Source organism: Arvicanthis niloticus, chromosome 5, assembly GCF_011762505.2.
Source record: "Arvicanthis niloticus isolate mArvNil1 chromosome 5, mArvNil1.pat.X, whole genome shotgun sequence".
In the NCBI taxonomy this organism is placed as follows: Eukaryota; Metazoa; Chordata; class Mammalia; order Rodentia; family Muridae; genus Arvicanthis; species Arvicanthis niloticus.
In genome coordinates, this window is record NC_047662.1 from 43,217,347 (window position 1) to 43,244,987 (window position 27,641).

General features: G+C 47.4%; 2 protein-coding genes across 9 annotated transcripts in view; one reads left to right on the plus strand and one right to left on the minus strand.

The window, feature by feature from the left end:
- Lrrc42 (leucine rich repeat containing 42) overlaps window positions 1-5,182 on the plus strand; it is a 21,467-nt gene extending 16,285 nt beyond the window's left edge. For both annotated transcript variants that reach the window (XM_034502792.2, XM_034502793.2), the window contains exons 7-8: window positions 2,818-2,902; window positions 4,709-5,182. In XM_034502792.2, the coding sequence (XP_034358683.1) occupies window positions 2,818-2,902; window positions 4,709-4,962 (339 nt within the window). In that variant the 3' untranslated portion in view covers window positions 4,963-5,182. The remainder of the gene's footprint in view (window positions 1-2,817; window positions 2,903-4,708) is intronic.
- Window positions 2,858-27,343, minus strand: Ldlrad1 (low density lipoprotein receptor class A domain containing 1). 7 transcript variants are annotated; one of them, XR_013110532.1, is made up of 7 exons: window positions 27,188-27,314; window positions 26,786-26,930; window positions 24,361-24,486; window positions 22,158-22,295; window positions 20,728-20,856; window positions 13,592-14,478; window positions 4,177-4,233 (listed from the first exon to the last, which is right to left on the minus strand). XR_013110532.1 is itself a non-coding variant. In XM_076934535.1 (6 exons), the coding sequence occupies exons 1-6, from the start codon at window positions 27,221-27,223 to the stop codon at window positions 2,892-2,894; spliced, it is 654 nt and encodes a 217-aa protein (XP_076790650.1). In that variant the 5' UTR covers window positions 27,224-27,314; the 3' UTR covers window positions 2,858-2,891. The 7 variants fall into 7 exon arrangements, 4 of the variants coding, with proteins under 4 accessions (XP_076790650.1, XP_076790651.1, XP_076790649.1 ...); XR_013110531.1 differs by lacking the exon at window positions 4,177-4,233 and adding an exon at window positions 7,198-8,674; XR_013110530.1 differs by lacking the exon at window positions 4,177-4,233 and adding an exon at window positions 7,198-12,890.
- Between the last annotated feature and the right edge of the window lie 298 nt (window positions 27,344-27,641).

The window sequence follows — 27,641 nt, forward strand, 5'->3', positions numbered from 1 at the left end:
TCAGAAATCCACCTGCCTCTGCCTCCCAAGTGCTGGGATTAAAGGCGTGCGCCACCACTGCCCGGCTTCACTACAGTTAATACAGCTTTTCATTTTAATTCTAGGTACTTAGATGTCAAATAAACATGAATCCCTTTGATTCTCTTTTGCCTCAATTGTACTTCTCACCTCACTCATCAATGGTGATAGTCTGTTACTCACCCATCTACTTAAGGAGGTAGTAGTCTTAGATGTCACATCTTAATATTTCCCTGCTTTGTTTGAGAGACTGGGCCTCATGCCTAGAATACCATCTTATTCTACAAATGATTCAGGAAATAAGTAAATTATGGCTCACTAGGCAGGAAGGAGGAAGAGGAGGAAGAGGTCTGATCTGTTGTCTTCACAGTATGCTGTATTCCAGAGAGAATTAACTGGTGTCACACTTTCACAGTGAAAGATCTAGCCTTTGAGTGTCTATTGACTTCGTAATGCCCTTCCCAAGTGGTAAAGTATAGCCTTGAATAGAAAGTCAAAAGGTATCAGGTAGATAGCAGCTCACCTGTGTCAGGCACCTTTCCCCTTCACACACTTAACTGTTGATTCTTGGCAGAAGCATGAAAGACTTTGTCCTGAGTTCTTCCTTGGCTCTGAGCCAGAAGGCATGGTGGAGAACCTGTTCACCATAAGAAGGGGGTCCTGTGTCAAGTGTTTCAGAACCATTTGGAGCTGGCTCTAGATAGGCATGGTTCAGTAATTGCCAGAGTGGACCCCAGGTTCCATCCTAGGTGCATCTGGTGGACACATGTTTCTTGCCAAGACCTCCTACAGGTTGGTAGCAAGTGACATGATGGAAAAAACATAGGTTGTGGAGTCAGAGACTGAGAGTCAAGAGTTGAGCCTCATAAACTCAGTAGCTAGCTGTATGACTGAGCAAACATTGAGTCTTTTTTTACAAAAGCTAGGATTTCTCTTTGAGTTTGGTGAAGACCAAGTAAAACACCTAACAGTGTAGACTTGAAGTCGGTAGCTTCCTGCCATCACCTGGGACTTCCAGAGCTTGGAGGGAGTGGTTTCCTGGCCTCCTACTGATCCTTTGCAGGAACTACAGGCTGACCCATCCCTGAAGAGGGAGGTTGTCTAACAGGAACCCACTTCCTTTTCTGTCTCCAAATTTCTCTACTTTTCCAGCCGTATTCTACTTCCCTTCTTTTTAAAGGAAACAACTATGCAAGTTTATTTATTTCAATCTTATTCCTAAATCTTATTCCTTCAGCTTCCTTTGTCAAAGTTATTGTATTTCCCTTGCTTCCTCACCCCCACATCCCCAGCATCACCTTCTGGTGGTGCTTTCTTTCTCTATATAATATCAGTTATCCTTATTCAAGTGAGTCCCTCACTACCAGGGCATCTGTGTTCTCTTTGTTCTTAGCTCTCACACACCTTGCTGCCTTCCCTTGCAGTCTGGTTTTGGCCTTTACTGTTCTACTTTAAGTGTCTCTGGAAGCTGCCAAGTAGCCTAGTGTTCACCTTCCTTGGCTTTATGTGGCATTTAATGTAATCATGCATGCCTTGGAGTTTTTCTGTCTTAGCTGATACTTATATTTTTCAGTGTCCTGAAAGGATGACTAATCTATCAGAAGCCATTTGTATTCCTAAATACTACCTACATGTGTTTTCCTGGCACCTCAGAGTCAGTTTGTCCAAACTTGCTTTCTTTTTCTGTATTCACAGTTAGCCCTTCTTCTGTTTCTGTTGCTGGAAGGACAGTGTCTTTATTTTCTACCAAGTCACCAAATTGACTTCGTCCATTTTGGCTTCCTTTAGATCAGTAACAGTAACCATCTTCTAGTACCAGGAAATACCATTGAAGAATTCATAACTAATATGTTCCAAGTGCTTTATGCATAACAGACACTGATAGACCCTCTGGGTAGTCCTTGTAACAGCCCTGTGGAATATATACCATTACTAAGATCTATTTAACATGTCAAGAAAATGAGACTCAGAGGTTAAATCACTAGCTATGGGCTGTTTGGCTAGTAAATATGCTCTTACAGTTTGTAGTTTTATTTGTCTGTATCTTGAGTCTCACTATGTAACCCAGGCTGGCCCCAGAATCACACTTGTGGAACTACGGGTGTGTTCTACCATGCTAGGTCTGTAATACTTGAACGGCTCTGTGTCCTGCAAGTATTTTTCATCATTTATGGTTATTAGGATCATTGCATTGCATTAGTAAGAAATATTAAATGCAAAGTCCATGTTACTCAAAATATGTTGAAATGATTACTTACTTTTCATCCTGTCATATATAGTTTATTATATCCAGTCATATTTCTAAAGAAAGTAGCAATAGCTAATAAGTAAAATTACACTTGTAACATGTAGATAGAGAAATATGGACATCCTACACACATAGAGGTGAGTTATCACAGATGTGTTTCAAGGCATAAGGGTCTGGGGATGTGTGAAATGTACTATGACTATTATTTTGGCTTTTAGTGTTTAGTTTATGCAGTTCATGCAGTTGATTCCTAGCTTAGAACAGAATGGAACTGGGCAGGAGGGAGCTGAGCAGGCTGGCCTGCTGCATACACATACATATTTTTGGAACCAGTCTGACTTGATTGTTAACAAATAAAAGTTATTGGTAGGTTTGTGTTTCAGGAAAGGGAGCAGAGACTAAGAGGAACAGTGCTTGCCTCCCTGGTACAAAAAAAAGGAAAACAACAAAAAGAGGAGAAAAAAAGGAAGGGAGCAAGGAAGAATGAGACAAGTTTGAGGTTAAAAAGGCAAGGTTTTGTTTGGGTTCAAGTCTTTCCAAATTTCTTTTAGATCGTTCTGCAGTGGGAGCGAGTGAGCGTGGAAGCTGTGCGGCAGCGGAAAGATGCGGAGCCTCGAAAGGCAGCTCAGTACTTCTGTGAGAATCCTGTTTTGGAGTTTTGCTCTTGGGTTTTTACACTCTTAAAACATTCAGCCCATCTTCTCTCTATAGGAAAATTAATTGTAGTTGTATTAACTTATTATGATCACTGAGACAAATCATTCCCTCAGCATAGCTCACGGTGCAAGCACCGCCATCAGAAAGGCCTCTTCTTATTACTTATTTGTATCTGTCTCGCTCCAATGAAGACCTACGGTCGCACAGAAGAAAACAGCACAGACAATTGAGACAGCCAACAGATTGGAGCAGGACTAGGAATGCTGTTCAGTGATCAAGGGAGTCTTGCGTGGGCAAGGCCATGTGTTCTATCTCAAACATGAGAGAAAAAAAGACTTGTAAGCCAAGTGCCCTGCAGTAGATAGGTGGGTTAACAGAATGCAGTGTTCATGTACAAGGGAGTATGATCCAGTCTTAAAAAGCAAGGACACATGGGATAAAGAGATGGCTCTCTCAGTGTTAAGAGTGCACATGCTCTTCCAGAGGACCTGAATTCAGTTCACAGCAGCCATATCTGGTGGCTTACAACACCTGAAACTCCAGCTCCAGGGGACCCAATATCTCTGTCCTCCCGGATGCCTTCATTCATGTGCAGATATTCACACACTTGCATACAATTAAAATGATATAAATCTTTTTTTGTTTAACTTTTTACTATTTATTTATTTATTTATTTATTTATTTTATATGCATTAGTGCTTGTATATATATGTGAGGGTGTCAGATCCTGGAGTTATAGACAGCTGTGAGCTGCCATGGGGGTGTTGGGTCATCTGGAAGAGCGACCAATGCTCTTAACTGCTGAGGCACCTCTCCAGCCCCAATCCTTTGTTTTTTTAAAAAGGTAAGGACATTGGGCACACGAACATTGAAGATGTGCTACATGAGATAAGACAGTCATGAAAGGAAAAATACTATATTATGATTGTTCTTTTGTGTGCTTCCCAGAGCATCAGGTTCACTGAGAAAGAGAAGTAGTTAGAGGGAGGGAGTAAGGGATTTCTACTGAATAGTTACAGCCTTTTAGTTTATAAGGTGAAGAGTTCTCTGGGCTGGTAAGATGGCTCATTGGGAAAGGTGCTTGCCATCCACGCAAACCTGGCAGCCTGAGTTTGATCTCATGATGAAAGGAGAGCACTGACTCCAAAAAGTCCTCTGATCGCTACGTGCACAGTGCCATGTGTGTGTACACATTCACATCCTACCCACAAACACACAGTAACGGAGGCAATGAAGTGTCTACAGGACGAGGGCTGCAGCTTGTGGTAGAATAGTTGTCTAGTATGCACAAGGCTCTGGGTCCATGAGCTCTGAAAATAGAAACATTTTGGAGATAGGTTAAAATGTTCCTTTTGTCATTTTAAACAAGAATTAAGTGACAAGCTGAAGAAAACAATAAGAAAATCAGAACCCCAGGGCACGCCAGAAGCAGAGGTCAGAGTCAAGTCCAGGTTTTGAAAGGAAAAAGGAAGCCAACAGCTTATTAGCTTTAAGGGTGTAACTGACACTGTCCCTTTATATGCATTATTTTATTTATTTCTGTGTCATCCTAGATTTTTTTATTCATAGGAAATTGAGAAAATTGATTCTTGAGGTATTTGTTAGACTCACTGAACCCAGTAAGTGCCCACCTCTCCCTCTGCCATGGTAGTGTATCTGCCACTCCTGCTGCTGGGCATTTAGTCCAGACCACCCCAGGGCCTTGTCTTAGTCCTGGGTGGTCTCAGACTTTGCCAGGCCTTGGCCCACGAGCACAGAAAACTCACCCACTTCTTATTCCTACAGATCAGAAACGAGCCCTCACAGAAGCTTCAAGGAAATGTCCCCTAGCAGAGACCCACATGAACTCTTCTGGGAAACTCCAGTTCTATAGGGAGAAGGCTCTGGACTGCCATGAGCCACTCTTGAGCCAAGAATCAAAGAAGAGCAAGAAGAGAGCTTTTGAGGAGTCAGAGCAGGAGCAGAGCTCGCCACAGTCGGCCAAGCAGAAGTGTGTGTGTCTGGCTGTGGAAGACTGGGATTTGCTCAATTCCTATTGACTGACACATACAATCGACCTCCCCTCACCTCAGCACATGAGGAGGGGAGACTGCTGGTGATTTTCTTTTGGTTTGGATTTACCTATGGCATTAGCATAGCAAGCAGATATTTCTACTTTTGTGGTGGGGGAGGGAAGGCTATGGACGTATGTAATAATTTCTAATGTATATTTTCAATACATAGTAATTTTTTCAAATAAACTCTTTTGCTCTCGTTGAATTCTGCTTGTGGATTGCAGATTGAAGCCACAGGAGGTGGCATCATGTAAACTAACAAGTTTGCCATGACCTGTTCTTGCTGCAGTTTGGAACGGCTGATAGAGTGTAGAATGAAGCTGCTGCTGATTGTATGCTTCCCTGGGCCACGCCCTGGCCTCGCAGCATATACATGAAACTAGCCAAAATTCAGGGCCAAGAACATTCAACCTCAATTTTAGTGGCATGTTCAATGTCACAGAGCTTACGATAGGAAATGAGAGTTTACACTCCTCTCTAGTTGGCTGCAAAGCCCATTCTGTTTTGTTGCCTTCTCAACAATCATTAGCATTTATTGACATCCTAGTCATTGAAGGTATTCATTAAAACCCAAGTGACTTATGGCAGTCTTGGAAGTAATAGGGCAGAAGCTTTTCCCATCCTGAGACTTACTGGAAAAGGCCCAATGATAAAGATTGTAGGTTTTTCAGACCACAAGAATTTTCTTAGAAATACCCAGCTATACACAGTAAATCAATATGGCTGCCTGTCAATACATTTTTTTGTTGTTGTTGTTTACAAAGACAGGTGGCTGGCAAATTAGCCAGAGTTTGGGTGCATGCCACTACACCTGGCACCAGGAGGCTTTTGTTTAAAAGCAGTTGTGCAGTGAGAACTGTGCAGTTGAAGCAATTTAGCAAGAGTTAACTGCAGCAGGTCTGTAGTAAGACTTAAGATTCAGAATTTCTAGATGAGCACAGCATATGTCTATCAAAATTTGGAGGTGGAGGCCAAATGATCAGGAACTCAAGGCCTGCCTGGGTTACATTAAAAGATTTCCAGCAAGCACCTAGAAGACAGATAACCAGTGAGTATCGAGGCTGTAACTCCTAGCCGTGTAAACACTGGACACTGGATAGAAAAGACTTTGATCTGGAAGCTTGAGCATAGAGTGCTTCCATGTTCAGGTGTTAATGTCATTGAAAAATACTTTGAGTAGAGGTGGTGGCACATGCCTCTGATCTCTGCACTTGGCAGACTGAATTGGAAAACCGAGAGGAGTTGAAGGTCCTTCTCACCTAGTGAGTTCCAGGCCTGCCTGGGGCCGTATGAGACTGTGACTCAGAAAGCATAAAAATATAAATGCCTGGTGTTACTTTTCTAATGTGGCTACTAGGAAAATTTAGATGACATACATGACTTGGGTTTGTGAATTATCTTTTATTTCTGTCTCTGTACCAGAGTTTCTCCACCTCCCTGATGCTGCAACCCTTTAATACAGTTCCTCATGTTGTGGCGACCCTCAACCATACAATTATTTTGTTGCTACTCTATAACTGTAATTTTGCTAGGTATGAATCATAATGTAAACATCTGATATGTGACTCCCAAAGGGTCACAACCCACAGATTGAGAAATGTTCTAGACATACCCGTATTTAAAAGGCTGTTAACAGCAAGACTTATAGGCAACTAAAGAAGGGAGAAAATAATCTCAAGGAATTGAAAACATTGATTTGACATTTGGAAACACTGGAGGTTAGCCAAGTTTTTATTAAAGGTAGGTCTTGGGTTGCATTTGCTATTCTGAGCTATGCATGGTGCTACGGCTATACAGAAGACCACCCAGGATCATAGCAACAAAAGCTCAGATTTGTGAAATCTGTGACAAGGCAAATACAGAGCATGTTATGGATTGGAGGTTCTCGTCTTGATGTTTTGAGACACTGTGTCTCATTATGTGGTTTAGCCTGGGGTTACAGGTAGGCACCACCACACTAAGCTTAGGATTTTAAATGGACCCAAGTTTCAGATATTGAAGGCTTATTCCTGCTCACAGGCAGGCTTTGGGAGGTGACTGGATCATGAGGGCACCAATCTTCCTTATGGATTAAACCATTTGTGGGTTTGTGTCTTAATGGCTCTGGCTTGGAATCTGTTAGAAAGCTAAGCACTTGTCACTCACTTGATAGCAGTCGGTTCAAGCAGCTTTCATCTTGTGTTGTGGGGTAGCCACCAGAGAACACTGCTCGTACAAGGATTTAAGCCAATAGGAAGTCTTTATTAGCCAGCCAGCAATTATACTGGGGTTTTGGGCTCCCAGTATAGCACTGAGCCTTTCTCAGGGTGAGCTTTTAAGCACAGAAACCATGTTCTGGGTTGACATACTTCAGTTAACAAGAACAGTTAGCCAGAAGCAGTACTACAGAGGCTGAAAAAGCAAGGTTAATACATTTAGAGACTTTTCCCAGAACTTTGGACTTTGATGGATTAGAATTTTATTTTAGTGTTGGCAAGTGATGCTGTCTATGTGCTGAGTTTTATGGTTCCATCATGGAGTCTGTTGTGCTAATGTCTGGGGTCATGTTATAGATTCTCTTGTATGCGTAACACACTTTTTTTTTTTTTTTTTTTTTTTGGTTTTTTGAGACAGGGTTTCTCTGTGTAGCCCTGACTGTCCTGGCACTCACTCTGTAGACCAGGCTGGCCTCGAACTCAGAAATCCATCTGCCTCTGCCTCCCAAGTGCTGGGATTAAAGGCGTGCACCACCACCACCCGGCTTGTAACACACTTATATTCCATACTTTTTTCTTGGCATCCTGTCTCACCACAGGCCTAATAGGAGTTCTGCCAAGCCACTGTGGACTAAGATTTGTCAACTGTGAGTCGTAGTGAGTCTCCCATTTGGGGGGAAAAGAGTGTGTGTGTGTGTGTGTCAGAGAGAGAGAGAGAGAGAGAGAGAGAGAGAGAGAGAGAGAGAGAGAGAGAGAGAGAGAGAGAGAGAGGAGAGAGAGATTGATTCTGGGAATCAAACCAAATCACAGGCATACACTGAAAGTCTCCTCGATGAACCATTTGGCTGTTTGTTTGTTTGTTTTCTTTTTAAGACAGGGTTTTTAAATTAAGTTTATTTATTTTATGTACGTGAGGTACATTGTCATTTTCTTCAGACATATCAGAAGAGGGTATCAGATCCCATTATAGATGGTTGTGAGCCACCACTTGGTTGCTGGGAATTGAACTCAGGACCCTGGGAGAAGCAGTCAGTGCTCTTAACCTCTGAGCCATTGCTCCAGCCCCTTAAGGCAGGGTCTTAATGTATTCCATACTTACCTTGAACTCAATATGCGTGTAGTTAGGATTGAATTCAGACTCACAGCCCTCTTGCCCCCGACTTCCAAATGAGGGATTACAAGCATGTGCCACCTTAATGGCACTTAGCATGCCTAGTCTGAGCGCTTCTCTGAAGTTGGTATTCCACGGGTCTTTTTAGTATTTTGTTAAAGCCATGGAGAGCCAATGCAGAAAACTGGTGCTGGGAAATGGAGTGTAGCGGTGGAGATGTAGCTCAGTGGAACATGTGACTAGCATGTGTAAGAGCCTGGGTCCAAGCTGCAGAATCACAAACGGAGTGAAGGGTGGTGACTGCCTGTAATTCAAGTACTCAGGAGGTAGAGGCAGGAACATCAGAAACTTCAGGTCATCCTCAACTACACAGCAAGTTCAAATTCAAGGCCTCAAAACAAAAAGAGAGATGCACTTTATTATAAAGTGGAGGTCTCTCCTCGCTGGTTGCTGTGAGATTGACATGAGGCTTTGCTCCACACTCAACTCCCTGCCTTGCTGTTCCTTATCACCAGCTCAGAACCAAGGCACCGAAACAGTAAGCCGAGTGCATCTTTCCTTAGGTTGTTTGTCTCAGATGTTGTGTCAGAGAAACACAGACCTCACCAGCATAGTGCACACAGGGTTTTGTGCACATAAGATTGAGCTTTAAAATGTCATTTATGGCCGGGCAGTGGTGGCACATGCCTTTAATCCCAGCACTTGGGAGGCAGAGGCAGGTGGATTTCTGAGGTCTAGGCCAGCCTGGTCTACTGAGTGAGTTCCGGGACAGCCAGGGCTACACAGAGAAACCCTGTCTTGAAAAAAACAAAACAAAAAGTCATTTATGGGCCTGGAGAGATTGTTCAGTGGCTAAAACCATGCTGCTCTTGCAGAGGACTGGAGCTTGGTTCCTAGCACCCACACTGGGTAGCTCAGGCCTGCCTGTAACCTGAGTCCCAAAGGTGCTCTGGCCTCAGCACCTACACACACACACACACACACACACACACACACACACACACAGACACCTATTTTAAAATAAATATTTAAAAGTTGTTTCTAAAATGTTATTTAGGCAGACAGTAGCATACCTTAACCAAGTTCCTAGTACCAATAACTTTGCTCATCAAACACAGTGTATATTGTCAATCAAACCTGAGCCTAATTTGATCACTCCACCCAAAATACGCACCATCACTGCCACGCCATCATCTCTTCCTGCCTCTGCCTACTGACTGCTCGGGCGTGTGCTACCACACCTGGTTTAAGAGTTCCCTTTTAAAAATCCTTTGTTCTAAGGTTCTCCTTTCCCTGTACTGATGAATCTTTAAACAACTATTTCTTGTTGTGACCTCAACAGTTCATTGTGTCTTTCAAGTGGAAATCTAGGCTTTATTTTAGTGGTTGAGGAACAGGTCAAGAATTCATGGCCAGCCTGCAGGTGGTGTTCTTGTCCCTGCCTGCCCAGTGCTCTTGCAGTATGTGGAGTCAACAGCCTACTTGGGTATAATATGGCTAGGGTAATTACTTCATATTTGACAAACATGGGAGGTCCAGGCCTTTTTTTTTTTTTTTTTTTTTTTTTTTAAACTTCCTAAAGCTATGGATCAAATCTAGGGCCTTGTGTGTGCCAGGCTAATGTTCTATCATTAAGCTAGATCCCTGGCACTTAGGATAAGTAATGCTTTACCTTGAAATTGTTTGTAGTTGTTTACTGCTTGTTTTATTTCTTAGTCTGATTTTTGTATTGTTTTGTAGTGTGTGTGTGTGTGTGCACGCTCACGATGTGTGTGAATGCGCATTTGTGAAGTTTAGAAGACTCCATTTGGAATTTGTCTTTTGAAACGGCATCCCCCCCTACCATTGATTCATCACTTCATGTGTATGATTAATACCTAAATTTATGTAAGTGCCCTGCATGCATGCCTGGTGCCTGTAGAGGCCAGGGGAGAGTGACGGAGTTACAGGTGGTTGTGAGCCACCTAATGTGGGTGTTGGCAACAGAACTTGAGTCCTCTGGAAGAACAGATGATCTTAACTACTTAGCCATCTCCAAGATCTCCCTCTGTGATGTGTGGCACACAAAGTGACACACATGTGTGCCCTCAGTGGCAAGCCTAGCAGTAGCCTCCCATAAAACCTGGGATACGTTGCTTAAGAACAGAGACTGTGGTGATATGCCTAAGAGAATTCAAGAGGGGTTATTTTACTATGCTGAGGGCCTGTGCATGCTAAGTGACTGCTTTGCCACTGAGCCACATACAAGCCCTGGATAAGATTATCCCAGATTATCCACAGGGATCTCAGGAATCTTTATCAAGAGGAGGCAGAGGGTCAGAATCAGTAATAAAGCATGCGGTGATGGAAAGTGCGGGGCTGGAGTAATGCAGTGAAGGGGCTACGTGGGCTGAAGACTGGCAAGGAGGTGGGTCACCCCATCACCAAACCCTGGGGTCTGGAGGAAGTACAGAAGAATGGGAAAGCCAGAGCATTTAAGGACTAGCAGGCCTTGGTTTTAACCTCTCAGCCACCTCCTCTTAAATATTGTATGGATGCTTCACCTGCCAATTTAAAAACCTATGGCCTAAAGGAAAGGGTAGAATAGAAGGCAGGACATCCAGAAAGCAGGAAGGATTCTGGGATAGAGCCAGGCATAGATCTGCCTGAGGAAGGTATGAGAATGTAGATGAGAATAAATGGGATAATTTAAGTTATGATATAATAAGAGAAAAGCCTAGCAATATGGCCAAGGTATTGAAACTATATTTTGAGTCTGAGTCTTATTGTTGGGAGGTGAAACTTCTACACAAGCAAATAAATAAATAGCCCAGACCTATCCTGACATCAGGGTGACAACACCAGGCTTATTATGTGACCCCTGAGGTCAGTTCCTGCTTCTCACAATTTCCTTTTTCCCAATTTTCAAAGATGATTCTTCAGACCCAGATGGATCAGCTCTAGGCTGAGAATCAGAAAATCCAGTCTAGTCCTTCTTTCTGGGACTCAGTAAACCTCTTTCCCTTGATGCCTTGGTCTCCTCATCTGTAAAATGGAGTTAACAGTGGACTCCCAATAGTGAGTGGGACCGCAAGCCTACCCCAGATATTATAATTATGATTTCTCTGTGGAATCCTAGAACATGATAACAACTATTTATTTCATAAGTAAGGAAGCCAAGGTTCACTGTGGTTGTCAGTCTTGTGTCAAGGTGACTTGGATATGGCACCCAGATGTGGTCAAACACCAGCCCACATGTTGCTTGAAAACGAACTGTTGTTTTCAAAGGAACAATTTCAGGGCCTCAGGTACTAAGCAGGCACTTACTCTGAGCTACATATCCAGCCCCAACTTTTTTTTTAGATTATAATATAATTACATCACTTCCTACTTCTCCTTTCTCCCTCCAAACTCTTCCATCTGTGTCTCTTTGTTCTCTTTCAAATTTATGGCCTCTTTTTAAAAATTGTTTTTTATATATTTTAATATATCTTTTATATATATTTATGCATATATATTATACATATATTCCAAAACATCAGCTCCTTTTTAAAATATGAGCTTAACATTGAAAGTAGTAAACGTTGAGTAAAACAGATTACCCATCATGCAACCGGCTTTGAGAGAAAAGACCAAGACCCTGTGAAGAAGGGAAACTTGCAGCCTGTTGGCCTGCCCCAAACACTTCAGGCTTGCCAGCCCATGTATCTTCACAGGCCAGTTCACTTAAAGAAGTCTCTCAGATATGTAGAGATAGAGAAGATGGATGGATGGATGGATGGATGGATGGATGGATGGATGGATGGATGGATGGATGGACAGACGGACAGACAGGTAGATGGGCAGAAATACACACATCTGTTCTGCTTCTCTGAGGAGACCTGGCCAGCACAGTCATCTCTTTACAGTTATTGGGCACCTAGTGCAGGCCCAGGTAGGCAGAGCAAATGAGACAATTTCTGCCCTCAAGCAACTGTTTTCTGCCTGATTTTGTTCTCATCTCTGGCTTCTGTTCTTCCAGTCACATCATCCTTTTAATTAAGGAAAACAGACAAGTGACTTTCTACCTCCCACTGAGTGTAGCCAATGCTATGATTTCTGCGTGCTTTGGGAAGTGTGAGTCCGTAGCAAGATGTTCAAATGGGTAATCACAAGCTGTGAGGCGAGAATGTCTCTTTCCCAAGTGAATATGAGCTAGCAAGTCTCAGAGGACAGGGGCCAGGCCTTCAGGGTTCTGTGGAGTGTGGGAACTAGTGACAGTATTTCTACGTGTGGAGTTGAGGCAAGCTGTGAAGAGTTGTGTGATAAAGCTAGAGTAGTTGGCGAGGACCAATCCAGGAAATCATAGAGTACTGAAGAACTTAGCCTGGGAGGGATCCATGTTTCAGAAAGGAACCTCCAGGGCTGGTGTGGAGGGCAGGCCACAGGCGAGCGATGTGAGACATGAGGCGAGACAAAGGGATGCAGAACAGAGCAGGTCCTTCACTCATGGCATATTGCTGAAGCACCTGCTGCCAGGCAGGCTCTCTGCTTAGTGTTGAAGAGCCAGCCAGAATAGACAGACACAGCAGCTGGGGGCGGGGGGTAGTGATGGAGCTGAGAGGAATTCGTGCCCATCAGTGATGAGTCTGGAAGAACAGAAGCCAGAGGTGAGAATAAAATCAGGCAGAAAGCTGGGCAGTGGTGGCACACGCCTTTAATCCCAGCACTTAGGAGGCAGAGGCAAGCAGATTTCTGAGTTGGAGGCCAGCCTGGTCTACAGAGTGAGTTCCAGGACAGCCAAGGCTATACAGAGAAACCCTGTCTCGAAAAACAAAAACAAACAAACAAAAAAAGAATCAGGCAGAAAAACAGCTTTCGGGCTAAGAACCTGGAGTTACATGTTAAACGTTATGGGGTTAGAAGGGAGTTTCTCTCTCTAGTTTGTGGCAAGGATCTGCAATTATTCTTATATTCCAAAGGGAAGAAAGGAATTCCACAAATAGATGGCTACGATGGGGCCCTAGGGGATGGCAGTATTTAAAGGGAGGCAGAGGACAGGCTTAGTGAGAAGTAATGGTCAAACAGGAAGACAGGACAATGTGCCATTATGGAAACGGAGGGAGAGAATGACCAAGATGGTGGCAGCGCTCAATTACAGCTTCTGGGCAGAAAGGGCACAGGAGACAGACACAGGCAACTTGACTGGAAGTAGAGAAGGCAGCCAAAGGAAAACCTGATGTGTGGGGGCTGTTTGTCAAAAATGTGACCCATGTTGGTATGCTATGAGGAACAAGCCCAAGAAGAAAGCAGTCTGGGCCATCAGAGCTCCAGTCACATCTGTCCTTACCTTCCAGGACAGCAGTGGCCACGCCAGCTCAACAGTAGCTGCTAAGGAACAGGAGGGCCAGGGTGAATGCTGGGGTGTCTTTCTTCCGGCCGATCAAAGCTGAGGGGGCCAGGCAGGCCTGCTGATAATTCTTTTAATGTCTCATTTACTTATTCTGTATTTTGTGTGTGTGTGTGTGTGTGTGTGTGTGTGTACATGTACATGTACATGTACATGTACACTCACACACTACTATATACATGCATAGTCTCACACTCTCAAACTGTGGAGATCAAAGGACAATTAGTTTGAATCAGTTTTCTCCTTGTACCATATGAGATCTAGGGGTGGAACTCAGATCTTCAGGCATCAAGCACCTTTACCCCACTGAGCCTTCTAGCCAGCCTCAGGTTCATTGAGGTAGTGTACTGTTTGTGTACTATCCTACTTAACAGTACCCCCACTAGGCTTGGTGGCATGTGCCTATAATCCCTGTATTTGGACGGCTGAGCCAGGAAGATTGTGAGTTCAAGGCTAGACAGAGCCACATAGCAAGATTCTATCTCAAAAGAAGGAAAGCAACCTAGTTCCCAAATAAAAATAATGAAGCCAGCAGCTTTGTTTTTCAGTACGTTGTTATAATTTGTTATTAGTTATTTTTATTATGTGTGTTTAATTTTTTGAGACAGAATCTCCTCCTCCCTCCCCACCCCCCCCGTGTGTGTGTGTTTTGTCCCTGTGTGTGTGTGTGTGTTCTCTCTCTCTCTCTCTCTCTCTCTCTCTCTCTCTCTCTCTCTGTCTCTCTCTCTCTCTCTCTCTGTGTGTGTGTGTGTGTGTGTGTTTGTGTGTGTGTGTGTGTTAGTATAGACTCATGACAGACTTGAATACATAGTGAGTTAGAAGCCACCCTGTTTCAAAAGAAAAAAAGAGAAACAAAGGACTCTGAGACACAGACATTACTTGTGTGGCTCTGGAGTTTGTGTGGCCCCCAGAACCCTATGTTAGCCATTGGGCAATGCAGCTTTGGGCCAACCCCTGTTCTCTCTGGGAAGTAGTGTCCTCTTGCCAAAAGCCTGCCTGAGCCTCCTAGGGACTCTAGCAAATTTGGTTCTGTGAGCTTAAGGATGAAAGGAGAGCCCCGGCAAACAGAGATGGCAGGCACTTAACCCAGAGCAGATTTTCAACCCAAACCCTGGGGCCCAGCTGGAGCCACTTTAAATTCCTCCATTCATCCAGCCCTTCCTGTTTGCATAGCCAAGAACCTGGTGTAGAGCCTTGATCTTGGGGCTGGGGCCAGGGAGGCGGGGCTGGGGCCAGGGAGGCGGGGCTAGGGCAAATATTGGCACTGACTGCCGAGCTGTCTCTCTGCTCTGCAGCCTGGCGCCAGGGGTGGGTCAGCTTGGACCAGGCCCCAGGCCTTTATCTTCCCGGAATCCCTTATAGAGAATTGTTTGGGTGGTGGCTATGGCACCTGCTCCTTTATGTAGGACCAATAAACAGGAGAGGAACACATGCCATCTACCTTCTGCACACCTTCTGTGGCACCTGCCAGGTTCCAGCTTCTCATCTGCAGAGACCTGGCTGAAGGAGCAAGACTTCAGGAGGCTCAGAGTAGCCTTTGGACTTGGGGCTGTCAACCTTGAACCCCTGGCTCTTAAAAAGCTGTGTGATACCTCTCTGTGCTGCTGGGAAGTTGTGTCCAACGATACCAAGAAGGCATGGTGGTAGGCTAGAGATGAAATGGGGTCGCAGAGGCAGGCTGATAAGGGCTTTCAGTAGTGTGCATTGGTACAGGGGAAATACAGATCCCCCACTACTAATGCTGGTGAGAGCCACAGTCCTCTGGGCACCCCAGTCTTCTGCGTGAACCTTTACAAATGTTCTTCCTCTCACTGAGCCTGCAGAAAAGCCTGGGCTAGATCCTGATTCCCCAGCCTCCATGTTTCTCTTCACATGAAGGGATCCAATGTGTTCCTCCTGCTGAAAACCAACTGTGGCCTGCAGCCAAGACCCCGCTCAGAAGCCAGCGCCAGCGTCCAAGGCTGCTCTGCACACTCCAGGCACTGAGACTACCATGCTCAGGAACAGTGAGGTGCTCCATAAATGTCAAGCTATGCAATCTGCACACAATGTGACGATGAAGCTTTGCACAAGCCACCTTGCCTCTCCCTAATAGGTTTTAACTAATCAAGTTATTTACTATGTATGGTGCATACGTGTGTGTGTGTGTGTGTGTGTGTGTGTGTGTGCGCGCGCGCATATGGAGGCACTGGGTGTCTCCATCACCTATTCTCCACCTTATTTATTTTATTTATGTTTCCATTGATTTTTGTGTGCATGTGTGGACATACATGTCAACAGAGGACAAGCCCCAAGAGATTGTTCTCTCCTTGTGGGTCCCAGGAATCAAACTCAAGGGATCAGGCTTGGCAGCAAGGGCCTTCTCCTGCTGAGCCAGCTCACTATCACCCTGTCTTGTCTTTTGAGAGAAGCTCTCTCCCTGAACCAGAGTTCCCCAGGTTGGCTGATGGCTGTTCAGCCCCCAGGATCCTGTCTGTACACTGTACCTTCATACCCCCAGCACTAGAGGTACAGTTGTTCACCCCCACACCTGCCTTGCCTGTAAGTGCTAAAAACTCAGACTCAGGTCCTCGTGCTTACACAGAAAGCACTTCGATCTCTATCTCCCAAAACACTAAGACTCAGGTTGTTATGGTTTGTATATGCTCAGCCCAGGGAGTGGCACTATTTGGAGGTGTGGTCTTGTTGGGGTAGGTGTGTCACTGTGGGTGTGGGCTTTAAGAGCCCTATCCTAGCTTCCTGGAAACCAGTATTCTGCTAGCAGCCTTCAGATGAAGGTATAGAACTCTTAACTTCTCCTGCCCCATGCCTGCCTGGATGCCACCATGTTACTGCCTTGATGATAATGGACTGAACCTCTGAACCTGTAAGCCAGCCCCAATTAAATGTTGTCCTTATAAGAGTTGCCTTGGTCATGGTGTCTGTTCACAGCAGTAAAACCCTAACTAAGACACAGGTTTTATTTTATATTTTATTTTATTTTTATTTTTATTTTTATTTTATTTATTTATTTTTGAGACAGAGTTTCTCCATGTAGCTCTGGCTATCCTGGATCAAACTGGCCTTGAACTGACCAATTCACCTGCCTCTGCCTCCTGAGTCCTAGGGTTAAAGGCATGTACCACCACTACCAAGCAAGAGACAGTTTTTAGATTCTGTTTAAACAGTCCACTTTCTGGGCTTAATTTCCCTGATGGCACCCTCACTGGTCACTGCCAGCAGGATAAACTGAGATGCTACCTGTATTGATTCTCACTACCTGTATTGATTTACTCTTTCTCCTCTACTGTGCCCCCAAGACACACATACCTTGTAAGAAAATTTTGATGATTCATTTTTGAAGGTGCCTTGAGCCAAATTAGTCCCAGTGAAAACTGAACAGAAAACACTGGCCCTCTGCTAATGCCTGCCGCTCTGCACACCCCTATACACACTATGCTAAGCTACACCCCCATCCATACCAAAAAGTTGAGAATAGAAAATTACTCATAGCCAAGCTTGCCTGCGTCTGATAAGCCTTGAAATACACAGGATATAAAACAGAGGAATGCACGCAAATGCAAAGGACAGATGAGACCTCCATGCCTGTAAGGCTGTGCCCTCCCGATCATTCACGACAGGGGGCGGTCTTACGTTAGGGTTTATAAATACCCTCTGTACTCACTAGGCAAGCCTGCCCTCTAAGCTGTTGCCTTGCAAGGTCACAAAATAAACTGATTTGCTTTTGCTATTCTGAGTTTCCAGCACTCTTACTATGAAGTGAAGATCTTTGTTTCCCGCATATGCCCACGCTTTGGCCCCTCCAGCCTGTCGAATAATCCATGGTTTAATCACAGCGGTTACATGGCTCTCATATGGGCCAAGCTTGTAATGTCCTTCCTCCTGAAGATCGCCCCCACCTTCTACAGAGACCCCAACTGAAGGGGCACTGCTGAGGCTGGCGGTCCCAAGTGGCACCACAGGAACCCTCCAGCCCCCAACCTTCAGCCTTCAGCCCCCAGCCTCCAGCCCCCAGCCCCCAGCCCCCAACCTTCAGCCTCCAGCCCCCAGCCCCCAGCCCCCAGCCCTCAGCCCTCAGCCCCCAGCCCCCAGCCCCCAGCCTCCAGCTCAGCTCAGAAATGGCTGAAGGAATACACAAGTGGTGCTTCTTGGGTGCCATTTTCAATTCAAGCCTCACAAGATATTAACAAAGAAAAACAGCTCTGTTAATTTCTAGTGGGCTGTTTCTCTCTCTTCCAACAGGGGCCCCAATAGCCAGATCCCAAGTCTGTCTTTCAGGATAAGGACAAGATACTTTTGTCCCTCAAGCTACCTCTTTAATACCCCCTCCTCACAGGTCCCCCCCCCCCCCGTCCCCAGCCAAGGTGTGGCTCTATTCTTTAATAGTGGAGGAGGCCCTGAAGTCAGAGTTACACAGACTGACTTTGAGTCCCAGTTCCAGGGTCCATCCTGGACAAGTCATCCCCTGGGCCTCAGTCTCTTCATCTGTCTAATGAACACACCCATTCTTGCCTGCTTGGGTGTTATGAAGCTAGAAGGTATGCAGGGAAATGGCTCGTTCTGGTTTCAGGACAGAAATATAAACCTGTAGGCGATTGTGGGGTGAAGCAAGGCATTGAGGGGTTCTTTTAAGCTGGGCTTTCTCTGGGTCTTCTATTCCACAGCCACAAGCCTCCAGGAGATTGGGAAACTAGACCGATATCAGGTCCCAAGTGCTACGTGCAACCTCACGTGATCAGTCGGGGCTGCTGGCGAGTTGAGCAACAAGCTACAGCGGCCTTGAGTTCTGCAGTTTCTGACTTAGGCACCGAATGACGGTCAATGTGTGTGCGCTTTGTTTTCAACCCATGGGACTAAACTCACTTGGCATTTAAGACACAAATTTATCTATCTCTTTAAGGGATGACAAGATTGGAACTTGAGGCCTGTTCTGGAGCCAAGGAGCAGGTCTCTTCTTTTTCTTTCTTTCTTTTTTTTTTTTTTTTTTTTTTTTTTTTTGGTTTTTTGAGACAGGGTTTCTCTGTGTAGCCCTGGCTGTCCTGGAACTCACTCTGTAGACCAGGCTGGCCTCGAACTCAGAAATCCGCCTGCCTCTGCCTCCCAAGTGCTGGGATTAAAGGCGTGGGCCACCACCGCCCGGCTGAGCATGTCTCTTCTATGTGGTCCCATTGACAGGCCTAAAGGGACGGAGGCAGACACCTCGTCTTTATTAGAATCTGCCTAACATGGTGGTGAGCTCCTTGTCATTGAATGTGCCCAAGTGGAGGCTGAGACACTCGAAAAGAGGAAAGACAATTCCTGTTCAGAGACAATGGGGGCCGGGTGTCACTGTGGATGGCAACGATTTCTTCCTGCTATTGTGGTCTAGGGTTTGATGCTCTGGTGAAAGGTTCCGGGTGCCAACCTCTGTGCTGTGGAGGGAGGCTCACTCAGGGTCCAGGACAGGAGAACTCATCTGACCAGTCAGAGCAGTGCTGCACTCCGTCCCGGCACAGAACCCTCGGAACACAGCTGCAGTACTTGAACACAGTTGGTGTGCAGCGCCACCACCCAGGGCCACAGGGCGGGCACGCAGTCACTGGGGAGACAAGAGCCAGTGGAAGAAGCAGCCTTTGAAGCTCTTGTCCTGGGCTCTCCAGATAAGAGGGTGCTCTCTAGATCTGCAACACGCATAGCTCCTACAGCCTTAGGCCATCCAGCGTGGGGATGACTGTGCAAGCTTCCCTGCAGAAGCAGAGAGAACTGCAGCTTCACCGCTCCTACATAGGCTGTGTAACCTGCTCGCCTGGCTAAGCTTCACTTCCTAGCTGCTCAACCAGACAGTGCTTAGGGATTAATGGATGCGGAGATGCTGCACCACCCAACTCAGCTCCACTCTCACTCTGCCTCAGTGATCCCTCGGATGCTCTGGGGGTGCCTCACTCCTCTGTCCCCTGTCCTGTATCTGTGGCTCCCCCATTCCTCTTTACACACTAGCCTTGACTGTTGGCCCCTGTTCTCTAGGGCCTGTTCCGTGATGCCTTTTCTGAGATGGCTGGTAGAGTCTCCAAGGTCCTAGTACTTCCTCTTGGCACCAGAATGGGTTGGTCCTAGGGGATGGGTCTGACTCCTGACTCTCCCTTCCAGAATCTGGCACAGGCCACCTTAGCAGTGCTCGGAAGATGTCTGTGGATTTAACACTGGGCATAGAATGTGTGTGCATGTGTGCCCACACAGGCATGTACACATATGAAGAAGACACAGACAGTGTGGAGGCTTAAGGTCTACAGTGTCTTCCTTGATTGTCCCTCAACTTTTGTCTTTTGAGACAGAGTCTCGGGCTGGCCTTCAACCGTGAAGCCAATGATAACCTTGAACTTTTGACCTTCCTGCCTCTACTCTCAGAGTGTTGGGGTTATAGAAATGTACCCATAGCTCATTTACGCAGGGCTGAGGATCAGAGCAGGGCTCGTGCACACTAGAGAACCACTATACCCGCTGAGCTGCGTCCTTAACACCCTACCTTTAAAGTTTTGTCTTATTACATTTATTTATTGTGTGTGTGAGTGTGCACCTGACATGGGACATGTGTGGCATGTGGAACCTGTGGTCGGTTCTCTTTCTACCATGGGGATGGGTTTGGGTCTTCATGCTGTGCAGCAGGGCCTCACTGACTAAGCATCTCCCAGTGCTGGGGAGAGAATGTCAGGATGTCTAAGGAGGTTGTTTACTCCACAGTCCCTTCCCGTAGTTGTCTGCTCCCTTCTTGGTGCTTGGGATTGCCCACATATGAACTGGGGCAGCCAGTTCTGCCTTGCCCTCCTCCTAGGTTTGCTAGGAAGTGCCTAGGACAGAAGGCTCAGATCCAGAAAGGTTTCACAGTCTCTTTGCTCAGTCACCCTCTGGGTCCTAGGGCCCATCAGTACCCTGAAGATAAGCGTTCTCCACAGAAGAGCCTCTCATAGCAAGCACCCAGGGGTGTTCAAGTGGGAGTGGAAATGTTCTTCCCAGGATTCAGGGACAGTACACAGGGAACCGTAGAGATTCCTGCTCAGCCCATACCCTTGGCCACTACCTGCTTGTGCCCAGATCCCCACCTGGGCTCAGCTCATCTGAGCAGTCCCCACAGTTGTTGGTGCCATCACATTTCTGGTCTGAGTAGATCCAGGAATCTGGGTCTCCACAGGTGGTCAGGAGGAAGCTGGGGAGGCTCTGGGGCACATCTCCTGTAGGACAAGTAGGGCAGGACAAGCTTCAGCTCTGACCACAATACCTCAGCCACCTGCAGCTGGATCACCCTGTCCTACCACAGTCTCCCCATTCATTCTAGAAAGGGTATAGGAGGTCTTCCAGGAAGGAGGTCTGTTCCAAAGAGTAGAGTGTTCTTACTCTGTGCAATCCTTATGGGGTGATAAGGGGTCCCTGAGAGCACCCCTTGTATGTCCCCACCCTCAGCATTGTGTGCATATTCACTGCAGAAGTCCCCCTTGTCACCTCTGCTAACCTGCCACCTTTAATCTAGGGTCTAGTTCCCTCCAGGAAGCCTCCACTCATCAGAAAGTAGCAGGTAGAACCAGATTTCTTACACATGGGCCCCAGAATTCCAAAGTAGCATCTACATCAGGGAGTTGTGGACAGGGTGACCCAAATTCACACAAACCCAGGCCAGCCTCAAGGAGTGAGCTCCCCATCCTAGAAACACTTAAGCAGAGGCTGGGCGGCCTCTCTTGGCTTGCTGGAGTAGCTCATGGGATAGGAGCTGGAGTGTGGACCCAGTGAAGATTTTTGTTGTTGTTGAGACAGGGTCTCATTTACACAGGCTGGCCTGAAACTTGAAATGGTTAACCTTGAACTCCTGACCATCTGCATTCACCTTCCAAGTGCTGGGATTAAAATGTGCACAGCTCTTGGATTTGGGATAAATGATTTGGTTCTTCAGAATCCAGCTCTCAAGGATCTGAGGTGCAGTGACCCCTACCCCTGCCCCAGATCATAATTGTCTTCCTGCTTCGGGTTTCCCCACTAATTCATGCTTTTGTGTTTATTTCACATAGCCGAGCTCCGTTCTCCTAAGAACAGGTGTCTAAGGCATGGAGCCAGGTCTTCTGATTCATTCATTCACATGCTCATCCATTCAGAAAGTCATTCCAGATACCCTTGTCCCAGGTGCTGGGACCCCAGGATCAAGCAGACCAGAACAAAGGTATTCATAGCCCGATGGGGTGGCACATGTGATGCTAGTGTGACTGGGGACATGACACAGGAAGCAAGGGTCAGTAAGAGCCCGAAACAGGGCTGTTGACCTCTGTCAGGAGTCAGGGAAGGCTGCCAGGAAGGATAGTCACAGGTGCTGAGTGAAGATGGCATCAAAAGATCCCCCAGTGTACAGCAGAAGGTCTGGGCTGAGGTGCCATGTCACCACAGATGTGAGGACATGGAAGTGGTACTAAGGAATTTCCACGGAGCTGCAAGGGAAGCTAAGGTGGTTGTGGGAATGAAGAGGGGTGTGGGATTGAGGGATACTCACGACACAAGCTCTCAGCCTCATCCTCACCGTGAGGACAGGTGCGGATGCGGTCACACACCGTATGGGCTGGGATGCAGTGCCTTCTGTCATGGCACAAGAACCCCGTCCTGTTGGCCAGTGTCACACAGGAGTGAGTCTCTGTAGAGGCAAGAGAGGCCCTAGAGTGAAGGTGGAGCTCATAAATGCCACCTTGGGGTGGGCGAGGTGGCAATACACAGGGTCCCTCAGGGAGCCCCTTTGAGCCCCTGGAGGGCCTAGGGCAGCAGAGAGGCTCTGAACTCCAAGGCATGTGTGGAGTTGAAGCTGCTACTCTGCCAATGCTGCAATGCCACAGCATGGCAGGCACAGGTGACCTGGCCTCCTCCAGCCTAAGGGTCTTTGTCCTCAAAATAGAGGTCATAGCCTAGCCCCAGAGGTATGTGGGACGTCAGGAACATTGTTGTTCTAGACATTGGCTCACAGGCTGTGCAGAGTGGTTTGGTCACACAGGAAGCACTAAGAACAGCATGTCATCTGTCACACAGCTTTAATGATGGATCTCCTGGAACAGGTTAGCTGGTTGGAAACTGTATATTTGGCTGTCTGGGGACATCGTGTCATAATCCCCTTCATCTGGGTATACCTTAACAGCAAACTTCCATATTTTTTTATTGTTCCTCCAAGTACTTGTAAGAAGTGTTACCCTTAAACCCTTCCTGAGGAAGAGGGATGCTCACCCCTAACGGTGACCCAAGATTTAAAGGAGAAACTGACTTAAAGAGATGGAAGTCATAGGCTGTGCCTATGGGCACATGTGCAAGTGTATTTGAGCCAGTAGGAGTCATGTCTCCATTCCCAGAGCTACCTCAGCTAGTCACAAGAGGCACCCTTAGGGACACACATTGTTGCAGATGCACACAGGAAAATGAACACATTCACATGCACTCACATGTGCTCACATGCACACATCTACACCTTTGTGCACATGCTTACAGCAGCAGATGCCCACACAAACACACATACATGCACTGACACACATGTACACAAACACACTGACAAGCACATTAATGTACATGCAGGCAGGTAACTACACACATACAGTGATTCACACACAAGTGAACACAAGCAAGCAGGCACCTGCATGCACACACATACACACACATGTGCACACACAGCCCATGGTCTGCACTGTCAGGTGGAATGCTGATTTCACACTTCCTTGTCCCTCATCATGCAGCCGTCTCTCAGGCATCTAGGAAGAAGGATGGGACCACCCCCTCCCCAGGCTCCTGAAATATGACCTCTCTGCCAAGGGCAGCTTTTGAGGCCCTGGGCACTGACCCCACTTGCTCATATCCACTGTCTTCTTGCCCTCTTGCTTCCTCCACACATGTTGTTCCCGATGCCGGGGATGCTATCCCTTTGCTCCCTGCTAACCGATCCTCACTTTCCCTTCTCACTTCATGTCTATTCCATCTCCCACGGTGCTTCCCACCCTAACTCCCACCACACTGATTGGAGGAGAGCCTGGCTCCAGACTCCTGATCTCCCATTAGGCCCGAGTTTTATTGGATCAAACTCACATAGCTCTCTAAACTGCTCCCTAAACTGCTCCCTGAGGTGGGGGCTGCACTGGGCAGTTCAGGACTGAAGCAGGGAAATTCTGGACATAGCCTGATGTGTGGTTGAGATACCCAGGGCAGTCAGCAAGGAGGATGAGAAATGCAGTGGCTGTGGGCACTAAGAGGAAGCTCCTAGCCCAGCCCGGGAGTCAGAATTTCTTAGAGGAAGTAACATCAAAACCAGGAGCTCTCAGTAGATCACATTGTGGGTGGAGAGATGGTTCAGTCAGTAATCAAGAGCATTTGTTACTCTTCCAGAGCACCTGGGTTCAATTTCCAGCACACATATGGATGCTCACAACCATCTGTAAGTACAGTTCCAGGGGGTTTTGACATCATCTTCGGTCACCCCCAGGCATCAAGCACACAATAGCTATAGATAGATATGTGCGGACAAAATACTCATCACATAAAAACAAACTTTAAAGATTAAAAGAAGAAATTAAGATAGCGCATGTCAAGAATGCGTATGCAAATGGTCTCTCAGACTTGTATCCACGCATGCACAGGTATCTCCGCTTACACCTTAGGGAACCACTCAAGTCACTCAGGGAGAAGCCAGGCAGGGCTGGAGTCTCCATGCCTCCTTCTTGCCTGCTGACCTGGTGTGCGGGATGGACGTCCAAGGACGGTGGCCACAACGAGCAGGGCGGCAAGCATGGCCAGCAGAAGCAGCAGGGAGACGGAGAGGCAGGCCCCACGGCGTGAGCAGCAGAGGGGGCCACAGCCTGTGGAGGGGAAGACAACAAAGAGGTGTAGAGATTCCCCCAAGATCCCACCCCACCCTGCAGGCTGCCCTCCTTAGTCAGGGAGTACTAGGGCCAGAGGAAGCCTTCCTAAGCCTTCCATGACACTCTCTGGTCCTGCCTGTCCTCTGTCATCACCAAATGCCATCAGGGGCTAGCCTGTTCCATAGAGGCTGTCTCTCCTTCCTGTCCTTCCTAGACTATCCTCATGACCAAGGACATAGGACAGTGGACATCTGTGGACCCAGAGGGGCCTCAGTGCCTGCTTGCACTGGGTGGGGTGGGGTGGGGAGGATCATCTTGGTTGTATTCATTGAAGTGGGAAGATTCATTCACTGCGGGCAATACCGTCCCCTAAATGGGATGCTGGACTGCATAAGTGGAGGAAGAGCTGAGCAGCAAGCAGTGACTGCATTCATCCCTGTTCCCCATCGCGGGTGTGATATGACCAGCCGCTCCAGCTCCTTGAGTTCCCTGACTCGGTGGACTGTACCTTGAATTTTATTTCTGTGGATGACAAACTGAGGTTCAAAGAAGCAATCGTCCTGGTCACCCCTGTTCTGGGTGTGAACCCATTTGATGCCAAAACCCAGACCCTTTGCTCACTTCCAGCCATTCCCCCAGAATGCGGCCTGGAGTCCCAGCTCCATGGATTCCTAGCTGGGCCACACAGTGAGCCATTTGCTTTTCTGTGTCTCAGTCTCCTTGAGTGCTAAGCCAATACCACGAGGGTTACTGTAGTTTGCTGGGGGCTGGATTGTTGAACGCTTATTCTAAAACAGCAGGTGCTAAGTGTGAGCTAAGTATTTGCTGTTTGTCTACCAAGTGCCATGCTCTCTCTAGGGATGCGGAGACAGCAGTAACAGGAGTAGCTGGCAGATGTCCCATGCTCTAGAACTGCTTGGCTCCCCTAATTCTTCTTGCTTCTTTTTGTTTTTCAAGACAGAGTCTAACTATATAGCCCTGGCTATCCTAACTCAGTAAGTTCAGCCTGGCCTTGAGCTCACAGAAATTTGCCTACCGTCACCTCCCAAGTGCTAGGCTTAAGCCTGTGTACCATTCACTATGCCTGGCTTACTTCCTCTAATTCTTGCTTGCTTGCAAAATGAAGCAAAGCAGCTTTATTGGGTGCCTTGTGGGCACCTTGCTTTGTAGAAGGCACGAAAGTAGCTTTTGTCCACCTCAGAGAGTTCTCAGCCTTATTTGGAGGGCCACACATGGTCAAGTAGGAAGGAGGGTGGGAACTAAGTCCCCTGTGTCAGGCCACAGAAGGGCAGAGGCAGGTTTGATTCAACCCTCAGGCTCTGAGGCAGGCATAGCTCTCACTGATGCAGTGTGTGTTTAGGTGTGTGCGTGTGTGCATGTGCAAGCGTGCCAACTAGAGATACAGAAGACAAGGGGAGGATCCTGATTGGGGTCATTTAATTCATGCCACTCAAGTTTCCAGTCACCTGTCAGCAAGACCTGTGCCTGCAGTGTCAAATGAAAGGTGTCTGGGGAGGTGTGGACAGGACCCTGAGGAGCTCCGGGTGATACAGGGACCTCTAGGAAACCAGCTGATTTATAAGGTGGGGCAGGGCAGAGGCCTCAAAGAGCAGGCCTTCCAGGGAGAGGGTGTGGGAGGAGAGGCCTGGTGGGGTGAAGAATGAAGGCATGTGGGTGTGGGCTGGTAAGAGGAGACAACAGGCCTACAGGAAACACAATGTACATCAAAAATCTAGACTCTGAGAGCCCTGGTTGGTGGTTCCTTTGTGGTCAGTAACACAGTAAACTTGGGTCACCAGGGAGATTGTGTTGACACTGGGCAGCAGGGCCAGCTGACTGGTCGCTCCTCAAATATTTGTGCAGAGTAAGTTGTGTGCAAGGTGGGGTTGCAGGCAAGACTGGAGCATCAGGCAGAGCGCTTGCCTTGGTGGAGATGCCCACTTTATAGCCAGAAACTGCAGCAACTGCCCACCCAGGGCAGAGGAAGAAAACCACAGCTACAGACAGCCACACTGAATGACAACTTGGAAATAGTCACCAACATGGAGAAGCAACCAGGGGCCTCCTATCCAATGCCATATCACCACTGACCTGATCACCCAACCTCTTTTAGCTTCAGCTGTTTCTAGTACCCTGCCCACCCAGAGTTGTCCTGAAGGCCAGGAAGCTGGGAGCAGATATCACCACCCACACTGGGGTAGAAGAGCTGTAGCCTTGGACGCTCTAAGCCCAGCTTCAGGGTAGTTCCCAGGGAGAGACCCACAGCGCCCAGCCTGACCCCCACCTCTGTCCTTACCTTCACCTCCAGGGCGGGCTTTCCTTCCCGTGGCCGTGTTGCTCTCCACATCTGCCTGCCCAAGAGACCAGAAGCAGACTGGGCAAACGTCTGGTCTCTCACAGCCCAGGCTCATCCTGCCTGCTTCACGTTCCCAGACTTTCACCTGTACAGTAGAGTGGCTTCTGCCCAGTACCCACTCCTCCTTTGTCCCCCAAAGTGACTCAGGCAGGCCCTCCTGGTGACAGTGCCCTAACACGCCTAGGTGTTCGGTGCTGCCACTCAGCACTCCTGGCTCTCACTTGGAGGGAGTCCCCAGGGCAGATAAATGTGGCCTAGGTCCTAGGGTCCCCTCCCCAGAGCCCTTTCCATCCCCAGGATGGCCCCTAGGTCAAGAGTCAGTCAGGCCCAGGCAGCTTTTACCTGGGGGACGATTTTGTTCATGGCACCAACACTCATCTCCAGGAACTAGGGTGGAGTAAAGAGAGCTCAGTGTAGCCTCCTCTGCCTTGTCACCAAGGGCAGCTTGGGGGAGGGAAGGACAGCAACAGGCTTTGTCAGGGCTGTGCCCTCCCCTGTGACACTCTCCTCCCAGGAGGGAAGGACATGGGTACCTGCTCCTACCAAGTCTTTCCCTAGGTTGCAGTTGACAGTGGTACATCCCATTCCACAGATGACAAGCTGGGGTTTATGCCTCAAGTCTCACTATATGTGGGCGAGATGAACCAGGACTTTCGCACATTTCCCTCCTCTGCATCAACAGACTGCAGGATGGCAAGACCCCCCCACCTGAAGGAAGCCACAGGCAAAAGTGCCATGAGTCTTGGTTCAGTGGCCAGAAGGCAAAGTTCCTTTACCCACTGATGAACTGTTCATT

Excerpts from the sequence above, each read along its gene's own strand:
- Ldlrad1 (XM_034501568.2), bottom strand. The coding sequence starts at position 27,223 with ATGAGTGTTGGTGCCATGAACAAAATCGTCCCCCAG. Across the intron at positions 20,857-22,157 it reads TGAGGCTGAGAGCTTGTGTC|GAGATGTGCCCCAGAGCCTC; the intron begins GTGAGTATCCCT and ends CTTGTCCTACAG. Across the intron at positions 19,230-20,727 it reads CTCAGATGAGCTGAGCCCAG|TGACTGCGTGCCCGCCCTGT; the intron begins GTGGGGATCTGG and ends TTGTCTCCCCAG.